The sequence below is a fragment of the Schistocerca americana genome, chromosome 1, assembly GCF_021461395.2.
Source record: "Schistocerca americana isolate TAMUIC-IGC-003095 chromosome 1, iqSchAmer2.1, whole genome shotgun sequence".
In the NCBI taxonomy this organism is placed as follows: Eukaryota; Metazoa; Arthropoda; class Insecta; order Orthoptera; family Acrididae; genus Schistocerca; species Schistocerca americana.
The window spans coordinates 1,254,862,493-1,254,885,921 of record NC_060119.1 but is presented as its reverse complement, the minus strand read 5'-3'; the positions used below and the strand labels follow the sequence as shown (position 1 = coordinate 1,254,885,921).

At 48.6% G+C, this 23,429-nt stretch overlaps 1 protein-coding gene across 1 annotated transcript in view; it reads right to left on the bottom strand.

The window, feature by feature from the left end:
* The window catches only part of LOC124620131, a 250,344-nt gene that overhangs the window by 188,926 nt on the left and 37,989 nt on the right, over positions 1 to 23,429 (bottom strand). Inside the window, exon 3 of the mRNA XM_047146805.1 lies at positions 15,811 to 15,935. Coding sequence (XP_047002761.1) covers positions 15,811 to 15,935 — 125 coding nt within the window. The remainder of the gene's footprint in view (positions 1 to 15,810; positions 15,936 to 23,429) is intronic.

Genomic DNA, 23,429 nt, shown 5'->3' with positions numbered 1-23,429 from the left:
GGGAAAGATAGCAGGGTAGGGGTGGGGGATGGTAGAGTACTGCTTGCAGAAGCACAGAGGGATGAGATGGAGAGTGAGTAGGGCAGCTAGTTGCAGTCAGGTGGTGGTGGTGGTTGTTGGGAAGGGTAAGGGGGACTAAACAGCGAAGGTCATCAGTCCCCCATTCCAAAATCAGGCGAGCCGAAAATCTACGGAGCAAATAAAAACCAAAGGGGGGGGGGGGGGGGAGACGTCCCCCCAGGCGCTAAAAGAACACAAATGCAGCAAGAAACACTACAGACAAGAACAGGACAGAGGAACACCAGACAGAAAGAAACAGAAGAAAGGAGGATGGCCGGAGACTGGTTGACTGACCATGAGAAAAAAGGGAAAGAGTCAACCATCTGACGGCACACCAGAACAGCAACAGACACAAGGACAAAAGACACAGAAAGGGAAAGGCCCAGGACCTCCCTAAATCGAACCATAAAAACGACTACTACGGATAAAATGTAAAACATTGTCAGCCATGGAGGCATCGTCGGATAAAACCAAAGCCAAAGTGCCCGGGAGATTAAAAGATTGCCGGAGTGTGCGCAGTCGAGGACACTCCAGCAAAATGTGGCCGACCGTCAGCCGGGACCCACACCGACACAAGGGGGGATCCTCCTGACGCAACAGATGGCCGTGCGTCAGGTATGTATGGCCGATGCGCAGCCGACACAGGACTACCGAGTCCCTGCGAGAAGCCCGCAGGGAGGAACGCCACACATCGGTCGTCCCCTTGACAGCCCGCAGTTTATTCGGGGCTGTCATGCCACGCCACTCAGCAGCCCACATCCCAATCAGCTTACGGCGCAACACCATCTGCTGGTCGCGAGCCGTAAGGCCGACCTCCAAAGCCGGGGCGTCAATCGCCCCTTTGGCCAGCCTGTCGACACGTTCGTTCCCTGGGATGCCAACATGACCGGGCGTCCAAACCAAGACCACCGAACGACCAGAACGGGCAATGGCGGAAACAGTCTCCTGAATGGAGGACACCAGAGGAGAGGAGGGATAGCAGCGGTCGATGGCCTGAAGGCTGCTCAGGGAGTCACTGCAGATCACGACGGACCTACCTGAGCAGAAACGCATATGCTCAAGAGCGCGCAATATGGCCACCAGCTCTGCAGTAAAAATACTGCAGCCAGCCGGCAAGGAGCGCTGCTCAACATGAGCAGCATGAGCAAAAGAATAGGCAGTGCGACCATCAACCAGGGAACCATCAGTGTAGACAGTCTCACAGTCCGAAAATGAGGCGAGGAGAGCAAGAAAACGGCGACAGAGGGCCACAGGCGGAACCGAGTCCTTGGGTCCCTGTGCCAAGTCCAGACGGACGGACGGCCGGGACAAACACCAGGGAGGCGTAGGTGCACGGACCCGGAAGGGAGGCGGAAGAGGGAATGAACCCAATTCCGACAGCAGGGACTGAACGCGGACAGCGACGGAAAGCCCAGACCTAGGTCGCCGTTCGGGCAGATGGAGGACCATGGCAGGGAAAAGCAGGCGACGATTGGGATGGCCTGGCGAGCAATGCACGTGGACAGCATAGTCGGCGAGCAGTCGATAGCGGCGAATCCGCAGCGGGGGAACCCCGGCCTCCACCAGTAGACTATCCACGGGGCTCATACGAAAAGCGCCAGTTGCAAGCCGGACCCCAGAGTGGTGTATGGGGTCTAACAACTGCAACACTGAGGGTGATGCAGACCCATAGGCCAGGCTCCCATAATCAAGCCGAGACTGCACAAGGGCTCTGTACAATCGCAGCAGCGTGCAGCGATCCGCACCCCAAGACGTGTGTGCTTCAGCTGAGTAACATGAGGAACCCATGTGAGCCGGGCATCAAACACGAGTCCCAAGAAGCGGCAAGTGTCCACCACTTCAAGCAGGTGGCCGTCGAGGTAAAGTTCAGGATGAGGGTGGACCATGCGACGCCTGCAGAAGTGCATAACCCGAGTCTTGGCAGCAGAGAACTGAAAACCATGAGTCAGAGCCCATGATGCTGCCTTGCGAACGGCGACTTGCAGCCTGCGTTCGGCGACTCCCGTAGTCGTGGAGCTAAATGAGATGCAGAAGTGGTCGGCATACAAAGAAGGAGACACCGACGACCCCACTGCTGCAGCCAAACTATTAATGGCCACTAAAAATAAGGAGACGCTCAACACCGAGCCCTGCGGGACCCCATTTTCCTGTATATAAGAGGAACTAGAGGTGGCACCGACTTGCACCCGGAAAGAGCGGCGCAATAAAAGCTTTGAAGAAAAGCCGGGAGCCGACCACGAAGACCCCACCCATGCAACGTGGCGAGGATGTGATGCCTCCATGTGGTGTCATACGCCTTCCGCAGATCGAAAAATACAGCAACAAGATGCTGACGTCGGGCAAAAGCCGTACGGACAGCAGATTCCAGCCGCACCAAATTGTCCACTGCAGACCGGCCCCGACGGAAGCCACCCTGGGATGGAGCGAGGAGACCGCGCGACTCAAGGACCCAACACAAACGCCGCCCCACCATACGTTCGAGCAATTTGCACAAAACGTTGGTGAGGGTAATGGGACGATAGCTGTCCACCACCAGTGGGTCCGCACCGGGCTTCACGATGGGGACAATAAGACCCTCTCGCCATTGCGACGGGAACACGCCCTCGCTCCAAATGCGGTTAAAGATGGTGAGGATGTGTCTCTGGCAGTCCCCGGAGAGATGCTTCAGCATCTGCACGTGGATGCAGTCCGGTCCTGGTGCTGTATCAGGGCAATCGGCGAGGGCAGCGAGGAATTCCCTCTCGCTGAAAGGAGCATTGTATGTTTCATAATGACGCGTGTGGAATGAGAACGGCGTCCGCTCGGCTCGCTCCTTTAGAGAGCGAAAGGCGGGGGGATAGGATGCAGTCGCAGAGCTCTGAGCAAAGTGCGCGGCTAGCCGTTCAGCAATGGCGGCAGCGTCCGTGCAGACAGCGCCGTCCAAGGAGAGCCCAGGGACACCCATAGGGGTCTGGGATCCATAAATCCGCCGGATCCGGGACCACACGAGCGAGGAGGAGACACAGGAGCCCAGGGAGGACACGTACCTCACCCAGCACTCCTGCTTACGCCGTGCAATAAGACGACGGGCGAAGGCACGGAGCCTCTTAAAGGCGATGAGGGTCTCCAGAGACGGGTGCCGCCTATGACGCTGGAGAGTGGAGAGCCCGCCTACGGTCGCGAATAGCCTCAGCAATCTCCGGCGACCACCAGGGGACAGCCTTCCTCCGAGGGAGGCCAGAAGAACGGGGGATGGCAGCCGCGGCCGCTGAAATGATGGATGTGGTTAAAACACGGACCACCTCGTCAATGTCACCCTCTGGGGGAGACTCAATGGCAGCAGCAGAAGTAAAAGCCGGCCAGTCTGCCCTGTGGAGAGCCCAGCGGGGCAGGCGCCCAGAAGAACGACTCTGGGGTAGTGACAAATAGATGGGAAAATGGTCACTACCGCACAGGTCAGGGTGCACCCTCCAGTGGAGGGATGGGACAAGTCCGGGGCTGCAAATAGAGAGATCGATGGCCGAGAACGAGCCATGGGCAACACTGAAATGCGTGGGAGCACCGGTATTCAAGAGGCTAAGGTCGAGCTGAGCCAACACATGCTCCACGGCCCGACCGCGGTCATCAGAGACAGTCCCACCCCATAGAGGGTTGTGGGCATTGAAATCGCCCAGAAGCAGCAAAGGTGGCGGGAGTTGAGCCAGCAGTGCAGCCAAGACATGTCGGGGGAGCTCCCCATCCGGAGGAATGTAAACAGAGCAAACAGTAATAGCCGGCGAGAGCTCAACCCTGGCAGCAACTGCCTCTAAAGGCGTCTGAAGGGGTACTGGCGAACTACAGACAGAGTGGTGAACAAAGAGGCAAACCCCACCTGACGCTCGATGACAGGCAGCACGGTTCTTATAGTATCCCTGATAACCGCGAAGGGCGGGGGTCCGTAGTGAAGGAAACCAAGTTTCCTGCAGAGCAATGCAGAGAACAGGGGAATCACTCAGAAGCATCCGGAGCTCAGGCAGGTGGCGGAAATAACCGCCGCAGTTCCATTGGAGAATGGAAGCAGGAAGGGACTGGGAGGGCGTGAATGCGACTAAGAGGCAGACAGGGCTCCAGAGCCAACTGCCGCCACTGGGGGAGAGTCAGCTGAGTCCATAGGAGAGGCCCCCAAGGGTTCCGTGAGGGCGAGATCCGCGGCAGAGGCGAGGATCTCCACCTCATCCCCGGAGCCAGGACTATGTACAGCAGGCGGTGCTGAAACTGCCGGAACGTCCTTCTTCTTGGACACATTCCGTTCCTTCTTCTCACGTCTGCCCTTAGGGTGAGAGGGCTGGGAGAGCTTCTCTGAAGGAACGTCGGAGGATGACGACGACGCAGAAGCCCTACAATCAGCAGGTGGCGGAACCTTCAGCCACTGGCTGACATCTGGCTGGGAAGGAGAAGAAACGGAGGAAGGGAGAGCCCCGAGGGACCCCTTCCGCGAGAGAGGAACCGGCGGAGGCAACGCCGCCGGAGAAGGAGGGGGAGGAATCGAGCCTCCCAGTTGTGGAGCAGATGTCACTCCCGAAGTAAGCTTGGGGGGAGCGACAGAAGAGGGTTTGCCCCCAACTGCTAAGGGGGCAATAGAGGAAGGCTTGCCCCCAGGCAAGAGGGGGGCAGACAGAGATACATGGCCCCGAGGGCCCACTGAAGGCGGCACCGATGAAGCGACAACCGTCGCTCGCGTGGGCGACGATAACGTGGCTGCAGCATAAGATGTTCGAAGGGAAGCAGGATACAACCTTTCAAATTTCTGTTTAGCCTCTCGATAAGTAAGCCAGTCCAGGGTCTTAAATTCCATTATCTTCCGCTCCTTATGAAGAACGGGGCAATCCGGCGAGCATGGAGAGTGGTGCTCCCCACAGTTGACACATACAGGCGGGGGCGCACATGGAGAATCGGGATGAGAGGGGCGTCCGCAATCTCGACATGTAGCGCTGGATGGGCAACGGGAGGACATATGCCCAAACTTCCAGCACTGGAAGCACCGCATCGGGGGAGGGACGTATGGCTTCACGTCGCAACGGTAAACCATTACCTTGACCTTCTCGGGCAAGACATCACCCTCGAAGGCCAAGATAAAGGCACCGGTGGCCACCCTGTTTGTCTTGGGTCCTCGATGGACACGACGGACAAAATGCACACCACGCCGTTCCAAGTCGGCTCGCAGCTCGTCATCGGATTGTAACAAGAGGTCACGATGGTAAATAATCCCCTGGACCATATTTAAGCTACTGTGGGGAGTGACGGTAACAGGGACGTCACCCAGCTTATCACACAAGAGCAGCGCTCGTGACTGGGCTGGGGAGGACGTCTTGAGGAGGATGGACCCATTCCTCATTTTTGACAACCCTGCCACTTCCCCAAACTTATCCTCCAGGTGTTCCACAAAAAACATAGGCTTCGTCGGAAGAAAGGAGTCACCATCAGTCCTGCTGCAGACAAGGTATTGCGGTACATAAGGCTCCCGCTTGGCACTAGATCGGCGTCCCTCCCATGGCGCAGCCAACGAGGGGAACGTCTGAGGGTCATATTGCGCAGCATCGAAGTCGACTCTACCTCGCTTAGAGACGCTGGTGGCCGTGCGACCACCAGCTTGGTGTGATTTATTGCGCTTCATTGCGCCACATCCGCCCAGATGCCACCTACTCCGAACGAGGGCTCTCCCCAAGGGCGCCACCCAGCCAAAGCAACGGGTACCTGGCCGATATCCCGTTGCCCGGAGTCCCCATGCCCCAGACAAGATGGGCACATACTCCTTGGCATGCATGGGGAGGAAACAGCTCTGGCATCTGTAGTGCGATCCCTGCGTGGTCAGGGGGCTACCACCAAGAGGGTACATGACGACCCCACCACAACGGACTGGCTACCGTGCTGGATTTTAGGTGTTTAAAGGGTCCACAGTTGTCGTAGGCGCTAAGAAGAAGAGTGCGCACAAGGCGAGAAGGAGACAACCCAGAAGATGGTGGGCGTAGTCCCCCCCCACACAACAATAGGTAACATGCAAGATGGTGGAGCATGATGGACCAATACAAAAACACCACGTAAGGTGACCTTCCCCAAATGGCACGCACTGACGACGGAAATTTGGAAGAAAAAAGGAGGTCCAACCCAAGAGGGGACCATCACAGAAGGCCGAAACGTTTGAGACTCCTTTTAGTCGCCTCTTACGACAGGCAGGAATACCGCGGGCCTATTCTTACCCCCGAACCCGCAGGGGGGTGCAGTCAGGTCAGATGAGTGGGGTGGAGGGGAGGGGGGAGGAAAGGAAGTAATTGAAAAATAGAGAAGTAAAAAGACTGTGTGGCTAGATGGATAAGGACAATGATTGACGAAGGTTGAGGCCAGGAGGGTTACGGGAACGTAGGATATATTGCCAGGAGAATTCCCACCTGCACAGTCCAGACAATCTGGTGTTGGTGGGGAGGATCCAGATGGCACAGGCTGTGAAGCAGTCACTGAAATGAAGAACGTCTTGTTGAGTGGCATGCTCAGCAACAGGGTGCTCCAATTTTTCCTTGGCCCAAACACTACAATGGAAAAACAGGACAAGAAAACCACAGAGAGACGAAAGAAACAGGGAGAAGAGATTAAAAACAAGGAAGCAGCTTACCATGGCTGGCTGACCATGAGAATAAAAAAAAGGAGAAGCCAGCCACTCTGCAACACATCAGAACTTCCACCCTAAAAGTCCTAGGGTGGAGGACACAGACAGACAAAGGACATGCGCTAATACTCAGATCATATGATAAAACCCACGCACACGAATAAAATGTTAAACTAAAGCTGCTGTTGAGGCATTGTCGCCCAAAACAGAAGGTAGGGTGCTGGGAAAGTTAAAAGTCCGCAGCAGAATGGCTAAAAGTGGGCAGTCCAGCACGAGATGGACGACTTCATTTGGGAGCCACGGCGACACTGAAGTGGGTCCTCGTGACAGAGGAGGTAACCATGTGAAAGCCACAGATGGCCAATGTGGAGCTGACAAAGGACAACTGATTCCCTGCGAGAAGCCTGCATGGAAGACTTCAACACATTCACTGTGTCCTTGATGACATGCAGCTTGCGCATACTATTATGCCACTCCGTCTCCCAAAGCTGTAAAACCTTGTGGCATAAGACAGAATGCAGGTCAGTTTCCGAGATGCCAATCCCCAGGAGCGGTTTACACGTCACCTGTTTGGCCAGCCTGTCAGCAAGCTCATTGTCTGGGATTCCGATAGTCCTGGGGTCCACACACACACACACTACTGACCGACTGGACCGTTCCAGGGCAGAGGTGGACTCCTGGATGTTCGCTACCAAAGGATGGTGAGGGTAGCACTGATTGATAGCTCGTAAGCTGCTCAGGGAGTCAGAACAGAGAAGAAACGACTCACCAGAACGAACACAGATGTACTGAAGTGCACGAGATATGGCCACAAGCTCTGCAGTGAATACACTGCAGCTAGGGGGCAAGGAATGCTGTTCAATATTGTCTCTGCGGACTTAGGCAAAGCCAACATTACCATCAGCCATTGAGCCATTGGTGTAAACAATTTCAGAGCCCCGGAACATGTTAAGAATCGCGATGAAGTGACAGCGGAGAGCAGTGGGGTTAACAGAGTCTTTAGGGCCATGCAAAAGGTACGGACAAAGCTTCGGCCGAGGTGTACACCATGGAGATGTATGTGACTGGGCCTCAAGTAGAGGTGGTGAAGGAAAGGACTCCAGTTCGGAGAGAAGGGATCACACGTGAACTGCTAAAGCGGGAGATGAGCTGCCACAGGTGGGAAAATAAACGCTAATTTGGATGCTCAGGAGAACTACAAAATGTGTGCAACATAACTGGTGAGCAGTTCTGCACGTCGAATCCGCAATGGAGGGACTCCAGCCACCACCAGGACACTGGTCACCAGAATCATTCTAAAACAGGGTGTATATGGGGACAAGCAAAAAAAATTCCCGGATAGCCCATTTAAAAATTATGCTTTTTCTCGGGCGAAAATACACTTTTTCCATGTCAACTGACAGTATGTTTTCCACACATTTTCCCTCGGAACTGTAAAACATATTAATCCTTTGAATGGTTAATGTTTTATACACTCTTGTATAACGTCCCGGAAAAAAAGTAAAGACGGGGGAGAGAAGTTTTGGAAAGACTTTTAATGAAAAAAAAAAAAAAAAAAAAAAGTAGAGGAGTTTTGGAAAGACCTTTGTTTTGCAGGAACATACAGGCTGCATATTTTTGTATTACGACAGTATAAATTCGAATTTCACCAAACACAGCGCGTTAGTTTTAGGAGTGTTGGAACCGAGGTTCCGATGTCCTTCTGTAGGCCAATCATATCTCATGCCACATGATCTCGCCAGCCAATGACAGCAGATATTCAGAGCATAAGACACGTATTATAGTCAGCCAATATCAAGATCACCGGTTATGTAGCGTTAACACACTAAGAGGAAAAGTTAACGGTTTACATTGATATACATAGTATAGTTACAAGAAAAGCTAAGCTTCACATACAATATTGGTGTCTTAAGATTAACAAGCTACAACAGAAGCTAAGCTTTCACATGAAATACTGATTTTTTTTTAGCATGTGTTATACTTTAAGATATGTCACACAAATGTGCCAGTAAATTTAAAATTATGACATAAATGCCTGGGCTCGAAATTCTTCTAAGTGGCTGGTCCTGAAAGTGTTCAGTTTTAAATGCTCTGTGATTTAGAAATTCATCCCACTTTTTCACACGTAACATAATTCATCTTGCGTAAAAAGAAAATTACTTTGAAAGTAACGCTTTTCGAACCACCGTTTGCAATACTATCCGGAGACTGTTAGAAATAGGTTCAATTTACCAGTTGCCAGAGAGTGCCAGAAAACAGGCATTATTGCACGTACGCAACTGCAGTGGTGTAGGAAACCCGCATATTCATATGTATAAAGCACTAAGAGTATCAGAGGATACTCCCAAGAGCATTGGAATTTCATAAAACATACTCAAATGCATAATTCAGCTTGAAGTGCACATTGTTTTTTTTTTTTTTCCAGATTCACAATGAAGTAGGTCCCATCTGATATTAAGGTTTTCAGTGTGGTTTTTGGGATGTACATTTTCTTGGAGTACCAGTACACTACGATCTCATGTTTGGTTCTTTATTATGGCATAATGCCATACATGGCAGAAGATGATAACGTGCACTTGAAATTCAGCGAACAGTTGGAACTAGCCAATACTGTGGAATGAAACACTCCATTTCAAATAAAATGATTGCCTCAGTGGAAAGATTAATAAAACCAAATTTCTTTAGGAAACTTGCAAAACTAACTTCATTGTTCTGCAAGGCAATTAATGCATGACTGCTAATAACTTGAAAATAAAATAAAATCAGAAAACTGAAACTAACAATATAATTTTGCCCTCCGTAATTATGTGAATATATTTTAATTCGCTTGATAGCTCCAGGCCACAGAAACCCTTTTCGTTTTCATTTGACGTGGGAGCTGTAAACGAAGAGAAGCAGCGAAATCAATTAATGCAAACACAGGTCACATGGAGAATAACGCCCGCCCCACTACAACTCGGACAATTTTGTGCATGCGCGAAGCTGGCAGCTAGGCCGCGTGATAAAAATTTTTCTCGTTTGCATCTGGCTACTTGCTTGTTTCTAACGAGCTTAATGTGAACAGTTGTGACATCATGCAGCAAGCAGTTTATTGTTACGAAGAATTACGTAGTCTTCACCCTACGGCCTTTAACATATTTTTGCTATTTGCAGACGCTTGTGCGTGCTCGGTGTTTTGTTGTTGTAAATTGCGCATTTCCTTTGCCACTTAAGTTTTATTTTTTCCCTTTTGTTTATATTTTATTCTGCTGTATCATTCTCCAGTAACAGGAGAATCAATTCTTACCAGTCAAAATTACAAAAATTTAACTGAAAGCTGAAACAACGTAAAGTTCCCAGATGCCGGAAAAGCGCCCGGAAGCGCCCGAAAAGTGCCCGGAAGCGCCCGAAAAGCGCCCGGAAGCGCCCGAAAAGCGCCCGGAAGCGCCCGAAAAGCGCCCGGAAGTCCGAAAAGTCCCCGGAAGTCCGAAAAGTCCCCGGAAGTCCGAAAAGTCCCCGGAAGTCCGAAAAGTCCCCGGAAGTCCGAAAAGTCCCCGGAAGTCCGAAAAGTCCCCGGAAGTCCGAAAAGTTCCTGGTTTTCTCCCGGATGAAAAAATTCCCGGGTTTTTCCCGGATTTCCCGGGTCGTATACACCCTGTAAAAGCGCCCGTCGCTAGGCAAACGCTACAGAGGTGCACTGGCTCGAGTAAATACAATGCTGACGGCGTTGCTGAACTGTAAACCAAACTCCCGTAGTCAAGGTGGGATTGAACAACGACTCTGTACAGCTGCAGCAGTGTAGAGCGATCTGCACTCCAGCTGGTGTTGCTCAGGCAGCAGAGGGCACTGAGGTGCTGCCAGCATTTCTGCTTAAGCTGAAGAAGGTGAGGTAGCCAAGTCAATCGGGTGTCGAAAACCAGTCCTAAGAATCGATATGTCTCCACTACAGTGAGTGGATTGTCATTAACATAAAGTTCTGGTTCCAGATGAATGGTATCACGCCGACAAAAGTGCACGACACATGACTTCACAGTTGAAAACTGGAAGCCGTGAGATAGAGCCCATGAGTGCACCTTGTGAATGGCTCCCTGTAGGCACTGCTCAGAAACACCAGTACTGGAGAAGCAATACGAAATGTAGAAGTCATCCGAATAAGGAGAAGGGGCGACCGAAGGACCTACAGCTGCTGCTAGGCCATTAATGACCACTGAAAAAAGAGCCCTGCGGAACGTCTTTCCTCTGAATATGGAGGGAACTACGGGAGGCACCAACTTGGACACAGAAAGTACAGAGCGACAGGAAGTTTTGATAAAAATCTGGAGCGGGCCCCAGAGACCCCATGACCCCACTCATACAATGTGGCAAGGATATGATTTCGCAGGTCGTATTGTATGCTTTACATCTGTTTGGATAGCAGACTTGAGGGACACTAGATTATCAGTGGTAGTGCGACTCTGGCGGAAGGCGCCTTGACATGGAGCCAGTAGGCCATGTGACTCCAGGACCCAACCCAACCCAACCACCGACACACCATACGTTACAGCAGCTTACAGAGAACGTTGGTGAGGCTGATGGAACAATAGCTATCCACATCAAGCGGATTTTTACTGGGTTTTAGCGCCGGAATTACGGTGCTCTCCCACCACTGCGCTGGAATGTTGCCATCGCACCAGATCCAGTTGAAGATGACGGGGAGATATCGCTTGTACTCAGACAAGAATGTTTAATCATCTGACTGTGGATCCAATCCAGTGCAAGAGCTGTATAAGGGCAATGTGCAAGGGTGCTGAGGAGCTCCCACTCTCTAAGTGGGCATTATAAGGTTCACTATGGCGTGTAGTGAACGAGAGGACTTTCTTTTCCATCTGCCATTTGAGGGTGCAAAAAGCTGAGGGATAGTCCACTGATGCAGAGGTTCAAGCATAGTACTCAGCGAAGTGGTCGGCAATCGCATCTGCGTCAGTAGAGAGCACGTCATTGATATTAACGCCAGGGACACCTGTTGGGGTTTGGTACCCAAAAAGATGTCTGATCGTCATCCAGACTTGGGAAGGTGACATATGGCACACAATGGTAGACTTGTACATCCCCAAACATTGCTGTTTCAGTTGTTTTATAAGCAGGCAAATGCGGGCATGGAGCCGCTTAAAGGCTATTACATGGTCTAGGGAAGGGTGCCGCTTGCATCTCTGTAGAGCTCGTCAACACTCTTGAATTGCCTCAGTGACTTCCAGCGACCACCAATGGACTGTCTTTCACCTTGGGCACCTTAAAGAAAGAGGGATTGCGTTTTCCGCTGCAGACGCAATCATTGTAGTGACCTGCTCAATCTGAACATCGACGGCAACATGTGGGGGAGATTCAACAGTAACAGCAGAGGTGAAAGTTTCCCTGTCCACCTTGTTTAAAAGCCCATCTGGGTAGGTGTCCGTGAGCCTGATGCCGGGGCACTGACAGGAAGATGGGGAAGTAGTCACTACCACACAGGTCATCATGTGCTCTCCAGTGGATAGACTGAAGTCCTGGGCAGCACATTGATATATCAATGGTCGAGTAACTGCCATGAGCCACATTGAAATGTGTGGCAGCTCCAGTATTTAAGAGGCAGAGGCCGACTTGGGACAGTAAATTTTCGACATCTCTGCCATGGCCAGTAAGCACAGTGCTAACCCACAAGGTGTTAAAATCTCCCAAAAGTAGGAAACATTTAGGGAGTTTATCAATCAGTGCAGCCAATACGTTCAGGGGTACTGCATCAACTGGAGGCAGATATACATTGCAGACAGTTATTTCCTGCATTGTCCGTATCCTGACAGCCACAGTGTCAAGAGGCGTTTGAAGGGGCACAGTTCCACTACATACTGAGCTAAGGACATAAACGCAAACTTCACCCGACACTCTATTATATTTTCTACGGTTCTTTTAATATCCCTTTAGCTGTGAAGGGCAATGCAGAGAGCAGGTGTAAAGCTTAACTGTTGCTGTAGCTCAGCCAGGTGGTGGAAAAAACCACTGCAATTCCACTAGAGGATGACATGATCGTGGGACTGGGACGGCGTGAAACACTCAATGAGGCAGTGTATGCCTCAGGGTCACCTGCTGCCACTGACTTATTTCCTGAACAGGCTATTCCATTGTGTCTGAGGCTCTGGCGAGATCTACGTCCTCAGCAGACGCCAGAATCTTCACCTCATCCTCAGGCGCAGAGCTTGTAGGCAGCAGTGGTGTGGGCGCCACCGCAATTCCCTTGGTTTTGGGTGTCTTTGTCGATTTCTCTGGCTCGGAGGGCGTCACTGATTCTGTATCCGGGACAGAGGATGATCGTGAAGCCCTACAACCAGCTGCTTTTGGGCACTTCAGCCACTGACGGGTGTCATCTTTCCCACTAGCAGAAACCTGGGAAGGGAGTGACTCAAGGGACCCCTTCCTAGCGAGAGGAGCTGAAGAAGACTTACGCTTCTCCAGTTCAGAATTCGGACTGGTGGCCCTGTTGGTTGGGGGTCAGTGCTACCAAGGTAGGTGGTGCGGGAGCATCATGGAGGGAAGTGCCCCCCACCATCAAGGCGACAGGTGTAATCTTCCAGCTCTGAGAGCCAACTGGAACTTGCGGATCTGGGGCTAAAACTATTCTTGCAGCGGCAGCATAAGAGGAGGTCATAGCCACAGGATGCAGATGCTCAAATTTCCTGTTAGCCTCAGTGTAGGCAGTCGGTCCAGTGTCTTGTATTCCATGATTTTCCGTTCTCGCTGTAAAATCCTGCAGTCTGGTGAGCAAGGAGAATGATGCTCTCTGCCGTTGACACAGGTGAGAGGTGGGGCACATGGAGTATTGGGATGGGATGGACAACCACAATCTCGACATGTGATGCTGGAAGGACAGTGGGAATACATGGCAAACTTCCAGCACTGAATGCACCACATTGAGGGAGGGATAAAGGGCTTGACATCACAGTGGTAGACCATCACCTTGACCTTCTCAGGTAATGTGTCACCCTCGAAGGCCAAGATGAAGGCACCAGTGGCAACCTGATTATCCCTCAGACTCCGACGGATGCGCCCGGTGGAATTAACTCCTCGTCACTCTAAGTTGGTGTGCAGCTCATCATCTGACTGCAAAAGAAGGTCCCTGTGAAATATGATACCCTGGATCATATTTAAGCTCTTATGGGGCGTGATGGTTACAGAAACATCCCTCAGCTTGTCACAAGATAGTAACTCCCGTGACTGGGCATAGGATGCTGTTTTGATCAAGATTTACCCACTTATCATTTTGGACAAGCCCTGCACCTCCCCAAAATTTTCCTCTAAATGGGCAACAAAAAACTGAAGCTTCATCATCATGAAAGATTCCCAATCAGTTCTCGAACATACAAGGTACTGGGGCTACTAGCCGCTACCATCCTTAGCCTGGTGTTCCTCCCACTTCCCCAATTGGCTCGCTCTTCAGGAAAATTTTGAAAAATGGAGGTCAAACCCTACAGAGGACCATCACACAAAGGCTGAAAGGTGTGGGACTCTTTTTAGTCGCCTCTCAAGACAGGCAGGAATACCTCGGGCCTATTCTAACTGCCTGGCCCGTGGGGTAGGGGGACGGGGGTAGTAATGCTTGTGACTGGCCCAGCTTAAGTGGTGGTGGGACGATCTTCGGGACAGGTCTTACATCTAGGTCTATTACATGGGAAGGATAGTGGGCAAGACAGCCCTAGTCCTCATTTCAGGTAGCTGAAACCCTGGCGGAGAATGTGATTCAGTTGCTCCAGTCCTGCGTGGTACTGAAGTCATGAGGGGAATGCTCCTCTGTGGCCGGACAGTGGGACTTTTTGTAGGTGGTGGGCGACAAGAGAGACGGCATGGGAGATCTGTTTTTGTACAAGGTTGGGAGGGTAATTATGGTCTGTGAAGGCCTCAATGAGACCCTCATTATATTTCACAAGGGACCATTTGGCAGTACAGATGCAATGGGCTCAGGTGGCTAGGTTGTATGCAAGGCGCTTCTTGGTATGGAATCGGTGACAGCTGTCGAAGTCTAGGTATTGCTGGTGGTTGGTGGGTTTGATACAGGCAGAGGTACTAATTTAGTCAACTATGAGGTGGAGATTGGCATCTAGGAAGGTGGGTGAGAGGTTTGGGATTCTGGGTGTTTAGGAAAGATTCCTGCGGATGACCCATGATGAGGCTGGTATAGGTTGGTGTCATAAGTGCCCATAGCAATACCCCAGATTTCTTTGTAGGTAATGCCTTCGAAGGTGAAGTAATTGTGGGTGAGAATATTGTTGGTGATGGTGACTAGGAAGTAGATTGTAGGCTTGGATTCCATCATGCATTGGAAAAGTTAGTGTACAATAGCATAAGATCAAGGGCATCAGGGATGTTAGTGTAAATGGAAGTGGCATCAATAGTGGCTAGCAGGACACAATGTAGTAAAGGAACAAAAACTACGGAGAGTCGTTAGAGGAAATGGTAGGTATCTTTTATATAGGAGGGTAGGTGGAAGGTGATGGTCTATGAGAGCAGAGATTCTCTCAGTGAGGGTACAGTAACGGGCACGATCGGGCATCCTGGATGTTCAGGTTTATGAACTTTACGAAGCATGTAGAATGTATTGGTGTGTGGAGTGGTTCTAGGATGGACCTAAGGATTTGAGGAGATTCTGTTGGATTCTGGAATGGGGTAGCTGTGGCAGAGTTTGTAGTTGGATGAATCTGACAGCTGGCAGAGTCCTTCTGCCAGGTAATCCTTGCGCTTCAAAATAACAGCGGTGGATCCTTTGTCAACAGATAGGATTATAAGGTCATGGATCAGTTTTGGGGTGGTGGATTGCAATTCTTTCTGCAGATGTACCGTTACTTTGCATGTCAAGAGATTTGGGGAATCTCTGCATCTCTGCTGTAAGATGGGTAGCAACTATCCTTTTCATAATATCTGTACACATTCCAATATTTTCCCATTTTGTTAACTTATATTTATTCATTATCTATTTGTTAATAGTGGTACAAGCTATTCATGATACTTAAAAAACATTTTTATTCATTACCTATTTGTTAATAGCCGTACAAGCTATTCATGATACTTAAAAAGCACAATTAAGCATGCATGTACACGCACACGCACACTGTAAATAGTGTCTCATAGTGCTTTTGTTTCATACTTACTGCAATCTGAATCTCTCGTTTAGCAACATTCAGATCATGTTCATTATTGACGTACATCCGCTTCAGTGCATACCGTGTTCCACCACTCCCACTGCCTTTCACCAGGAAGACAACAGCGAATCCCCCTGAAAATGAAGGCAGAGAGATGAACTTACTGATGCTAGGTTACAACAACAACTTAAAATATTTGCTATGCTAGCCTTAGAAATGTTACAATCTGTACCACTTGCATGTCTCAATATAAATAGCAACTTTCAATCTCAATTTTCAAGTTAACAATTTGTAATCTTTGCTTCAAAAGTAAACTCAACTTATGTGAGCCAAAAATGAAAGATCAACAATACAATGTAAAGGAAAAGAGAACTGATTAATAACACAATGGAATTAGGAGTGCTGTTTGAGAAGGGTGAGAGAATTGAAATTGGAGAAAGGTGTGCGAGTTGTGTAAGGGAACGAAACTTATTTTGAATGGCAGGTCAAGTGTACCAAGGTACAGGTGATCATTCAAGGTCGGGGAACCTCTGGTGTTGTTTAAAATCCCTGGAAACCCCACAGTCACTCCATCTTCAGATGGAAAAAGCCTCAACAGTTTGTACTCATTCAAGCTCGAGTGGCAGACAGTGACAAAATCACAAATCTCTGGGCAGAGAGTGTAAGTGGTAACTTAGAAGGAAGGTCAGCATTGGGCGTTATTCTGATGATTTATTAACAGCAAAATCTATTTTCGATCACATAATGATCATCTTCAGTGCTTTAGCGTACAAATTAAAGCTCGTAGGCACTGGTGATCATTTATTGTGATCGTTTCGTAGCTTCTTTTACTGCTCATAACTAGACACCAGTGCCTATGAGCTTTAATTTGTCCGCTAAAGCACTGAAGATGATCATTAGGTGATCAAAAATTGATTTTGCTGTGACCTTTCACTCCTCCGAGAAATGTTGTGTACAAGGTAGCACACTGAAGAAATTAGGCTGATGCAGCAAATGTGTGTGTTTATGAAATGCGTTCAAGTAAATGGATGTTGACTTCACTTACGGCCTACATTCAGTTTCATTCAATCCCCAACCACTAAAAACTACTCTCTACTTAACTTTTCAGAATGCTGTGTTTTCATAACAATATCACACATTGAGATTTGTGAGTCAAATTCCTTTTTCTTCAAATGAAACTACACGACTTGTTGGTTACGGTCCAGTTGCACTAATGTGACCACCACCTACATTCCACATCAACATGACAGATGATATCAATAACAGTAGAGCGTATATAAAGTGTGTCATACAAATGCGGGAAACAGTGTAGTGGTTGTCGTAATATGGAAATGAAGCAATCTATCTTACGTCCAAAACGGGATGATCATCAGCCTTCAGGCCAAGGGTGGAAGAATTTCCAAAACTTTTCATATGTTGCCATGATTAAAGTGTACCCTGCATGGCAAAATGGCACTATCCAAAACCAGGACCAAGGCGACTGTAGTGGACCACAGGCCATAGGCATGAAACTGGGAAGAGTTCTCAGAGAGAAAGGACACAAAAAACAAATCCTGATGAACCCAACTGTAACTGAGAATCAATAAAACCAAGACATAGAAACAATTAGAAGTGAGATATGGGTATGAGGGTGAAGGTGGATGAGATACCCGCTCACAAAGCAGCTGGAGGCTGCCGGGATACGTTACGTAATCAGAGAGAGATCTTCTGCATCTGACCAGTGTTTCCTCACACTATATTACTCCAGGAAAACTAGAAACACGGACATGTTGTTAAAATCACAGGTCGAAGAATGATGATGAGAGAGTATATCAATAGCAGATGGAAAAGAATAAGAAGAATTAAAATTGTGGGAAGGGCAGGAGCTGGCCCAGACACTGAGCAGGGGCAGCCAAGGGCTCCTGGGTTCGGAGCAGGTGACAGGATACCCCTCCAGTCCCTGAAGCATGTGACAAAGCCTATATGCCCTGCCTCATAGAGACGAGTAAAAACTACTTTCACGGATAAAATGTAAAACCAAGTCAGCCGCTTTGGCATTGTCGTTCACTACTACAAAGAGGCAACATGTCAGCAAGTCTGAGGTTCCACAATAAGGTAGCCGAATTGTAACAGTCCAGTAGGGATGTGGGTCACCATCAGACAGATGTGGGTCACCATCAGACAGGCACCACACCAACGGTGTGGTGGATCCTCATGTCATAAGATGTTGCCATAGGTCAGTCAAGCATAGCCAATGTGAATCCGAAACCAGGGCACACCAACCTGTGTTGCAAGCCTTCATGAACTGACAGTGTAGAGTCGATAGAAGGACCAGTTCTGGAATCCTCATCTCCAAAGTCGGCGTCCTGGTAGTGAACTTGACCAATCGGTTAGCATATTCATTCCCCAAGATCCCACCTTGGTGCATGGTCCTGACAAAGACTGACTGTCCAACTTAATAGGTCAGAAAGAACGTTTTGGATACTCTGAGCCAATGGATGTTTATGGTAGGACTACTCAATGGCTTGAAGAGTACTCATGGAATCACTGTTGATTAGGAATGTTTCACCAGTGAAAGAAAGAATGTGACTGAGGATTCGAGCGATAGTCACCAACTCTGCAGTGAATAAACTGCATCCATTTGGCAGGGAGCGTAGTTCACTGCGTCTTGAATGTGCATAGGCAAAACAAGTTCATCTGTCAACCACGGAGCCATCAGTACACACCACTTCCAAACTGGAAATGCATCAAGAACTGCCGGAAAAAAAGGAAGCAGTGGGGTCAGTGGAGTCTTTCCATCCAAAGGAAAGGTCACAACAGATCTGAGGACGTGGAACGCACAAAAGGGCCATACATGATTGCTTCCCAACAAGACGCAAAAGTGGGGGAAGTTTAAGTATAGAGCACAGACACTGTATAAGAAATGTGGTCATGACTACAGTCCTGGGCTACTGTTGTGGGAGATGTAGCTCCCTACCAGAAAAAAAGGACATGGTAGTCTGGATGCAAATTTGTATTGGATAATTGAGCAGCAATTGTTGACGCCTGATCTGTAGCGGAGGGACTCCAGCCTCTGCGAGTAGGCTGTTCACTGAGCACCTGGTCATCAAGGCAAAGTTCTGGTTGGCGATGGACAGTACGACAGCAACAGAATTGCAAGACTCATGTCTTGGCAGCTGAAAACTGGAAGCTTTGCACGAGAGCCCAGGACTGCACCTTTTGTATGACATCCCAGTTGGCATTTAGCAACACACACAATGCAGGAGCAATAGCAAACACAAAACTCGTCAACACAAAGGGAGGGTGACACAGACCACACATCTGTAGCTAGACCATAGATAGCCACTAGAAAAAAGCGCACACACAACACAGAGCCCTGCAGGACCACATTCTCCTGTATATGGTGGATCCTGTAGGAAGTAGTAGGAAGTGTGACAAGAAGTTCTACACCAAAAATTGGAAGCAGCCACACTCATGTATGATAACGGCATGTGATGGCACCACGTGGTGTGCAGGATTTTGGAACATGTATTGTGTGCTAACAATATGGTTGGTTGAATGATTCAGGGTTAAAGGGATAAACAGCACACTTATTAGTCCCTCAATCCAGGAGTAGTTTGTCTGGAATTAGTGATGTCCGTGAAGTACGTTTTCTGATCATGAACATATGCACGAGTGGCCAGACAGGCATCTAAGACAATACTGATGCCAAAGCTGAGAAAGACTTTATGGAGAAGTGTACGGATCACGTCAGTATGTAAGTCAGAGCAGACAAGTGGTCTCCCAGGGCTTATCCAATGGTGAGAAAAGCCCCACCTTACATCCATTCTCCACAAGCCCAATGAAGGACAATAACAGTCACAGAGGAAAGAATGTCTTCTGGTCAATAGATTTCGATCAGTACGAGAAAGAAAACTAAAAATTTAACTGACACCAGTTGACCCATCAACAATAAAAACAAATGGTGAGAAATAGATAAGGCAGCAAGAGAGTGTCTCCTGGGCTCTACATGCAATGAAAAGTGTCATCCCAACCACAGCTGTCCCACCACTGCTTCGGCATAGACAAGGTGTTAAAGAGCATCCACCATTCAACAGAGTGCTACCTCTAAAACAGAAAATAAGGGAGGAATGAAAGAGAGAGCTGGTCAAGGGGGCAGGGTCAGATGTCCTCCAGACCCAGCATGCAGTGGGAGACATGCTAACCCCAACCACCCAGCCCCTGCCTCAAGGTAGTTTAAAATCTTATTTCTGAAAACAAAAACAAATTTCACGGAGAAAATGGAGAACCAGTTCAACGGTCCATGAATCATCTGCCATTATTTGAGGCATACGATTTGGAGGGCCATGCTTAGCAAGGACGGCCAAAAGAAGGGGGCATTCCACCGGAATATGAGTTATAGTTTGTAAGGCTCCACAATTACAATGTGGAGGTGGCTCATTATATAAATAAAAGAATGGGTTAGCTTAGTACAGCCAATGAGGGGGCGATATAGCCTGGTTGATACCTTCCGAGGAGAAACAGAAGGAGGAAGGCTCTGCAGGAATAGTCTCCTTGGGAGTTCAACAGAGGCGGCAAGTATCCAAGCAGATCATTCCATCTCCCGAGTGAACAGAGGTTTTATTTGTGTCCACAAATCCACACCCGTGATCAGCAAAGCAAACAGAGGAGAGAGGAGGCAGGCAGTGACGTTGAGTAATTGTTCCTCTACACAAACGGTCAGCCAGTTCTTTCCCTGGGATACCCACATGACTTGGGACATGGAGAAAGACAACCAAGCAGTCAGTATGACTAAGTTCAGCAAGAAGGTCATGAACAGCAGAGACCAAAGGGTGAGCAGAGAAACATCAGTCAACGGCCTGAAAACTTCTCATGCTACATCTGAAAACCACTGCGAGGTGCATGGCATAGGGTACATCCCATTGTACCAGTTATTAGGGTATCTTCCCGTACTATTCTCATATGGAGTAGAGAAAGAATTATTGTCTGAATCCCTCTGGGCATGCAGTAAATATTCTAATCTTATCCTCACGATTATCATGTGAGCGATACATAGGAGACTGTTGCATGTTTCTAGAGTCACCATTTAAAGCAGGTTTTAGAAATTTTGTTAACATACTTCCTCACGATAGTTTACGTCTATCTTCAAGAGTCTTCCAGTTCAGTTCCTTCCGTGTATCTGTGACAGTCTCTCACTGATCAAACAAACCTGTAGCATTGCATGCTGCCTTCTCTGTGTATGTTCAATATCCCCTGTTAGTCCTATTTGGTAGGGGGTCCAATACACTTGAGCAATATTCTAGAACCGGTCACACATGTGATTTGTAAGCAATCTCCTTCGTAGACTGACTGCACTTTCCCAGTATTCTACCAATAAACCAATGTCTACCCCTGCTTTACCCACAACTGAGCCTATGTTGTCATTCCACTTCATATCTACATTACATTTACATGGATACTCCGCAAATCACACTTAAGTGCATGGCAGTGTGTTCATCGAACCACCTTCACAATAATTCTCAATTATTCCACTTTCAAAGAGCAAGGAAAAAATGAACACTACATCTTCCCTTTTCTGTGTAGGTTAGCGTCAAACAAAATATTTTCGCATTCGGAGGGGAAAGTTGGTGATCGAAATTCCGTGAGAAGATCCCACTGCAACAAGAAACACCTTCGTTTAATGATGTCCAGCCAAAATCCTGCATTATGTGCATCACACACTCTCCCCTATTTCTTGATAATACAATATGTGCTTCCCTTCTTTGAACTTTCTTGGTTTACTCCATTAACCCTACCTGGGAAGAATCCCACACAACACAGCAGTACACCAAAAGAGGATGGACAAGTGTAGTGTAAGCAGTCTCTCTAGTAGATCTATTGTCTCTTCTAAGCATTCTGCTAATAAAACCCAGCCTTTTGTTCGCCTTCTCCACAACGTCTTGTGTGTGTTCTTTCCAATTTAAGTAGTTCGTAATTGTGATTCCTAGGTATTTACTTGAATTCATGGCCTTCAGATTTGACTGATTTATCGTGTAACCAAAGTTTAATGAATTCCTTTTAGCACTCATGTGGACGACCTCAAACTTATTATTACGAGGGTCCGAACTTTAATAGGGGCAACTATTTATTTACAGCTCGTACAAAAGAGATACTTGTTTCAAAGTTTCACTGCCCTTCAAAGTAGTCACCAGCATTGTGTATAACCCATTGCCAGCGAGGTGGAAGTCTTAGGATACTCTTAGCAGTGCCAGTTTTGTAGACAGTTAGAGCAGCGTGGTCTACTGCCCGACGAATTTGTAGCAGTTCTGAAGCGAATGCCATGAAGTGTTTCCTTCAGTTTAGAAATTGAGTCGAACTGACGAGAGCTTAAGTCAGGGGAGTGCAGTACGTGGTGTAGCACTTAGCAGCACCATCAGTCAAGAAAATCAGTAACAGCTATCACTGTATGTGCTTGGGAATTTTCCTGCAAAATGATGGTCAGGTCCTGCAGAAAGTGTCATCACTTCTGTCTCTATGCTGTTCATTTTGGTGCCGGGGGCACCCTAAAGAGCGAGGGATCGTGTTTTCTGCCGCAGAAAGGATTGTTGTAGTCCCCTGCTCAACCATCACAGCAATGTTCCCAAGTGAGGAAGATTCAACAGTGACAGCAGAGGTGGAAGTTTACCAGTCTGCCTTGTTTAAAAGCCCATCTGGGTAGGTGTCCGTGAGCCTGATGCCGGGGCACTGACAGGAAGATGGGGAAGTGGTCACCACCACACAGGTCATCATGTGCTCTCCAATGGATAGACTGAAGTCCTGGGCTACACACTGATAAATCAATGGTCGAGTAACTGCCATGAGCCACATTGAAAGGTGTGGCAGCTCCAGTATTTAAGAGGCAGAGGTCGAGTTGGGACAGTAAATTTTCGACATCTCTGCCATGGCCAGTAAGCACAGTGCTAACCCACAAGGTGTTATGGGTGTTAAAATCTTCCGAAAGTAGGAAACATTTAGGGAGTTGATCAATCAGTGCAGCTAATACATTCAGGGGTACTGCACCATCTGGAGGAAGATATAGACTGCAGACAGTTATTTCCTGTGTCGTCCTTATTTTGACAGCTACAGCTTCAAGAGGAGTTTGAAGGGGCACAGTTTTGCTACAGAGTTTAGGACACAGACGCAAACTCCACCTGACACACTATTATAGTCACTACGGTTCCTGTAATATCCTTTATAGCCGCAGAGGTCAGGGATCCACACAGCCGGGAACCAGGTTTCCTGGAGGGCAATGCAGAAAGCAGATGTAAAGCTAACAGTTGCCGTAGCTCAGCAAGGCGGAGGAAAAAACCGCCACAATGCCACTGGAGGATGACGTGATCATGACACTGGGAAGCATGGAACATTCAATGAGGCAGTTTATGCCTCAGGGTCACCTGCTGCCACCGACTTACTGCCTGAGCAGTCTATATCCATTGTGTCCGAGGGTTCGGAGAGATCTTTGTCCTCAGCGGACGCCAGAATTTCCACCTCATCCACAGACGCAGAGCTTGTAGGTAGTGGTGGTGTGGATGCCACCGTAATTCCCTTGGTCTTGGGGATGATGTTTTTGGATTTCTCTAACTGCGCCTTAGGTTTCTCTGGCTGGGAGGACTTCACTGATTCAGTCTCTG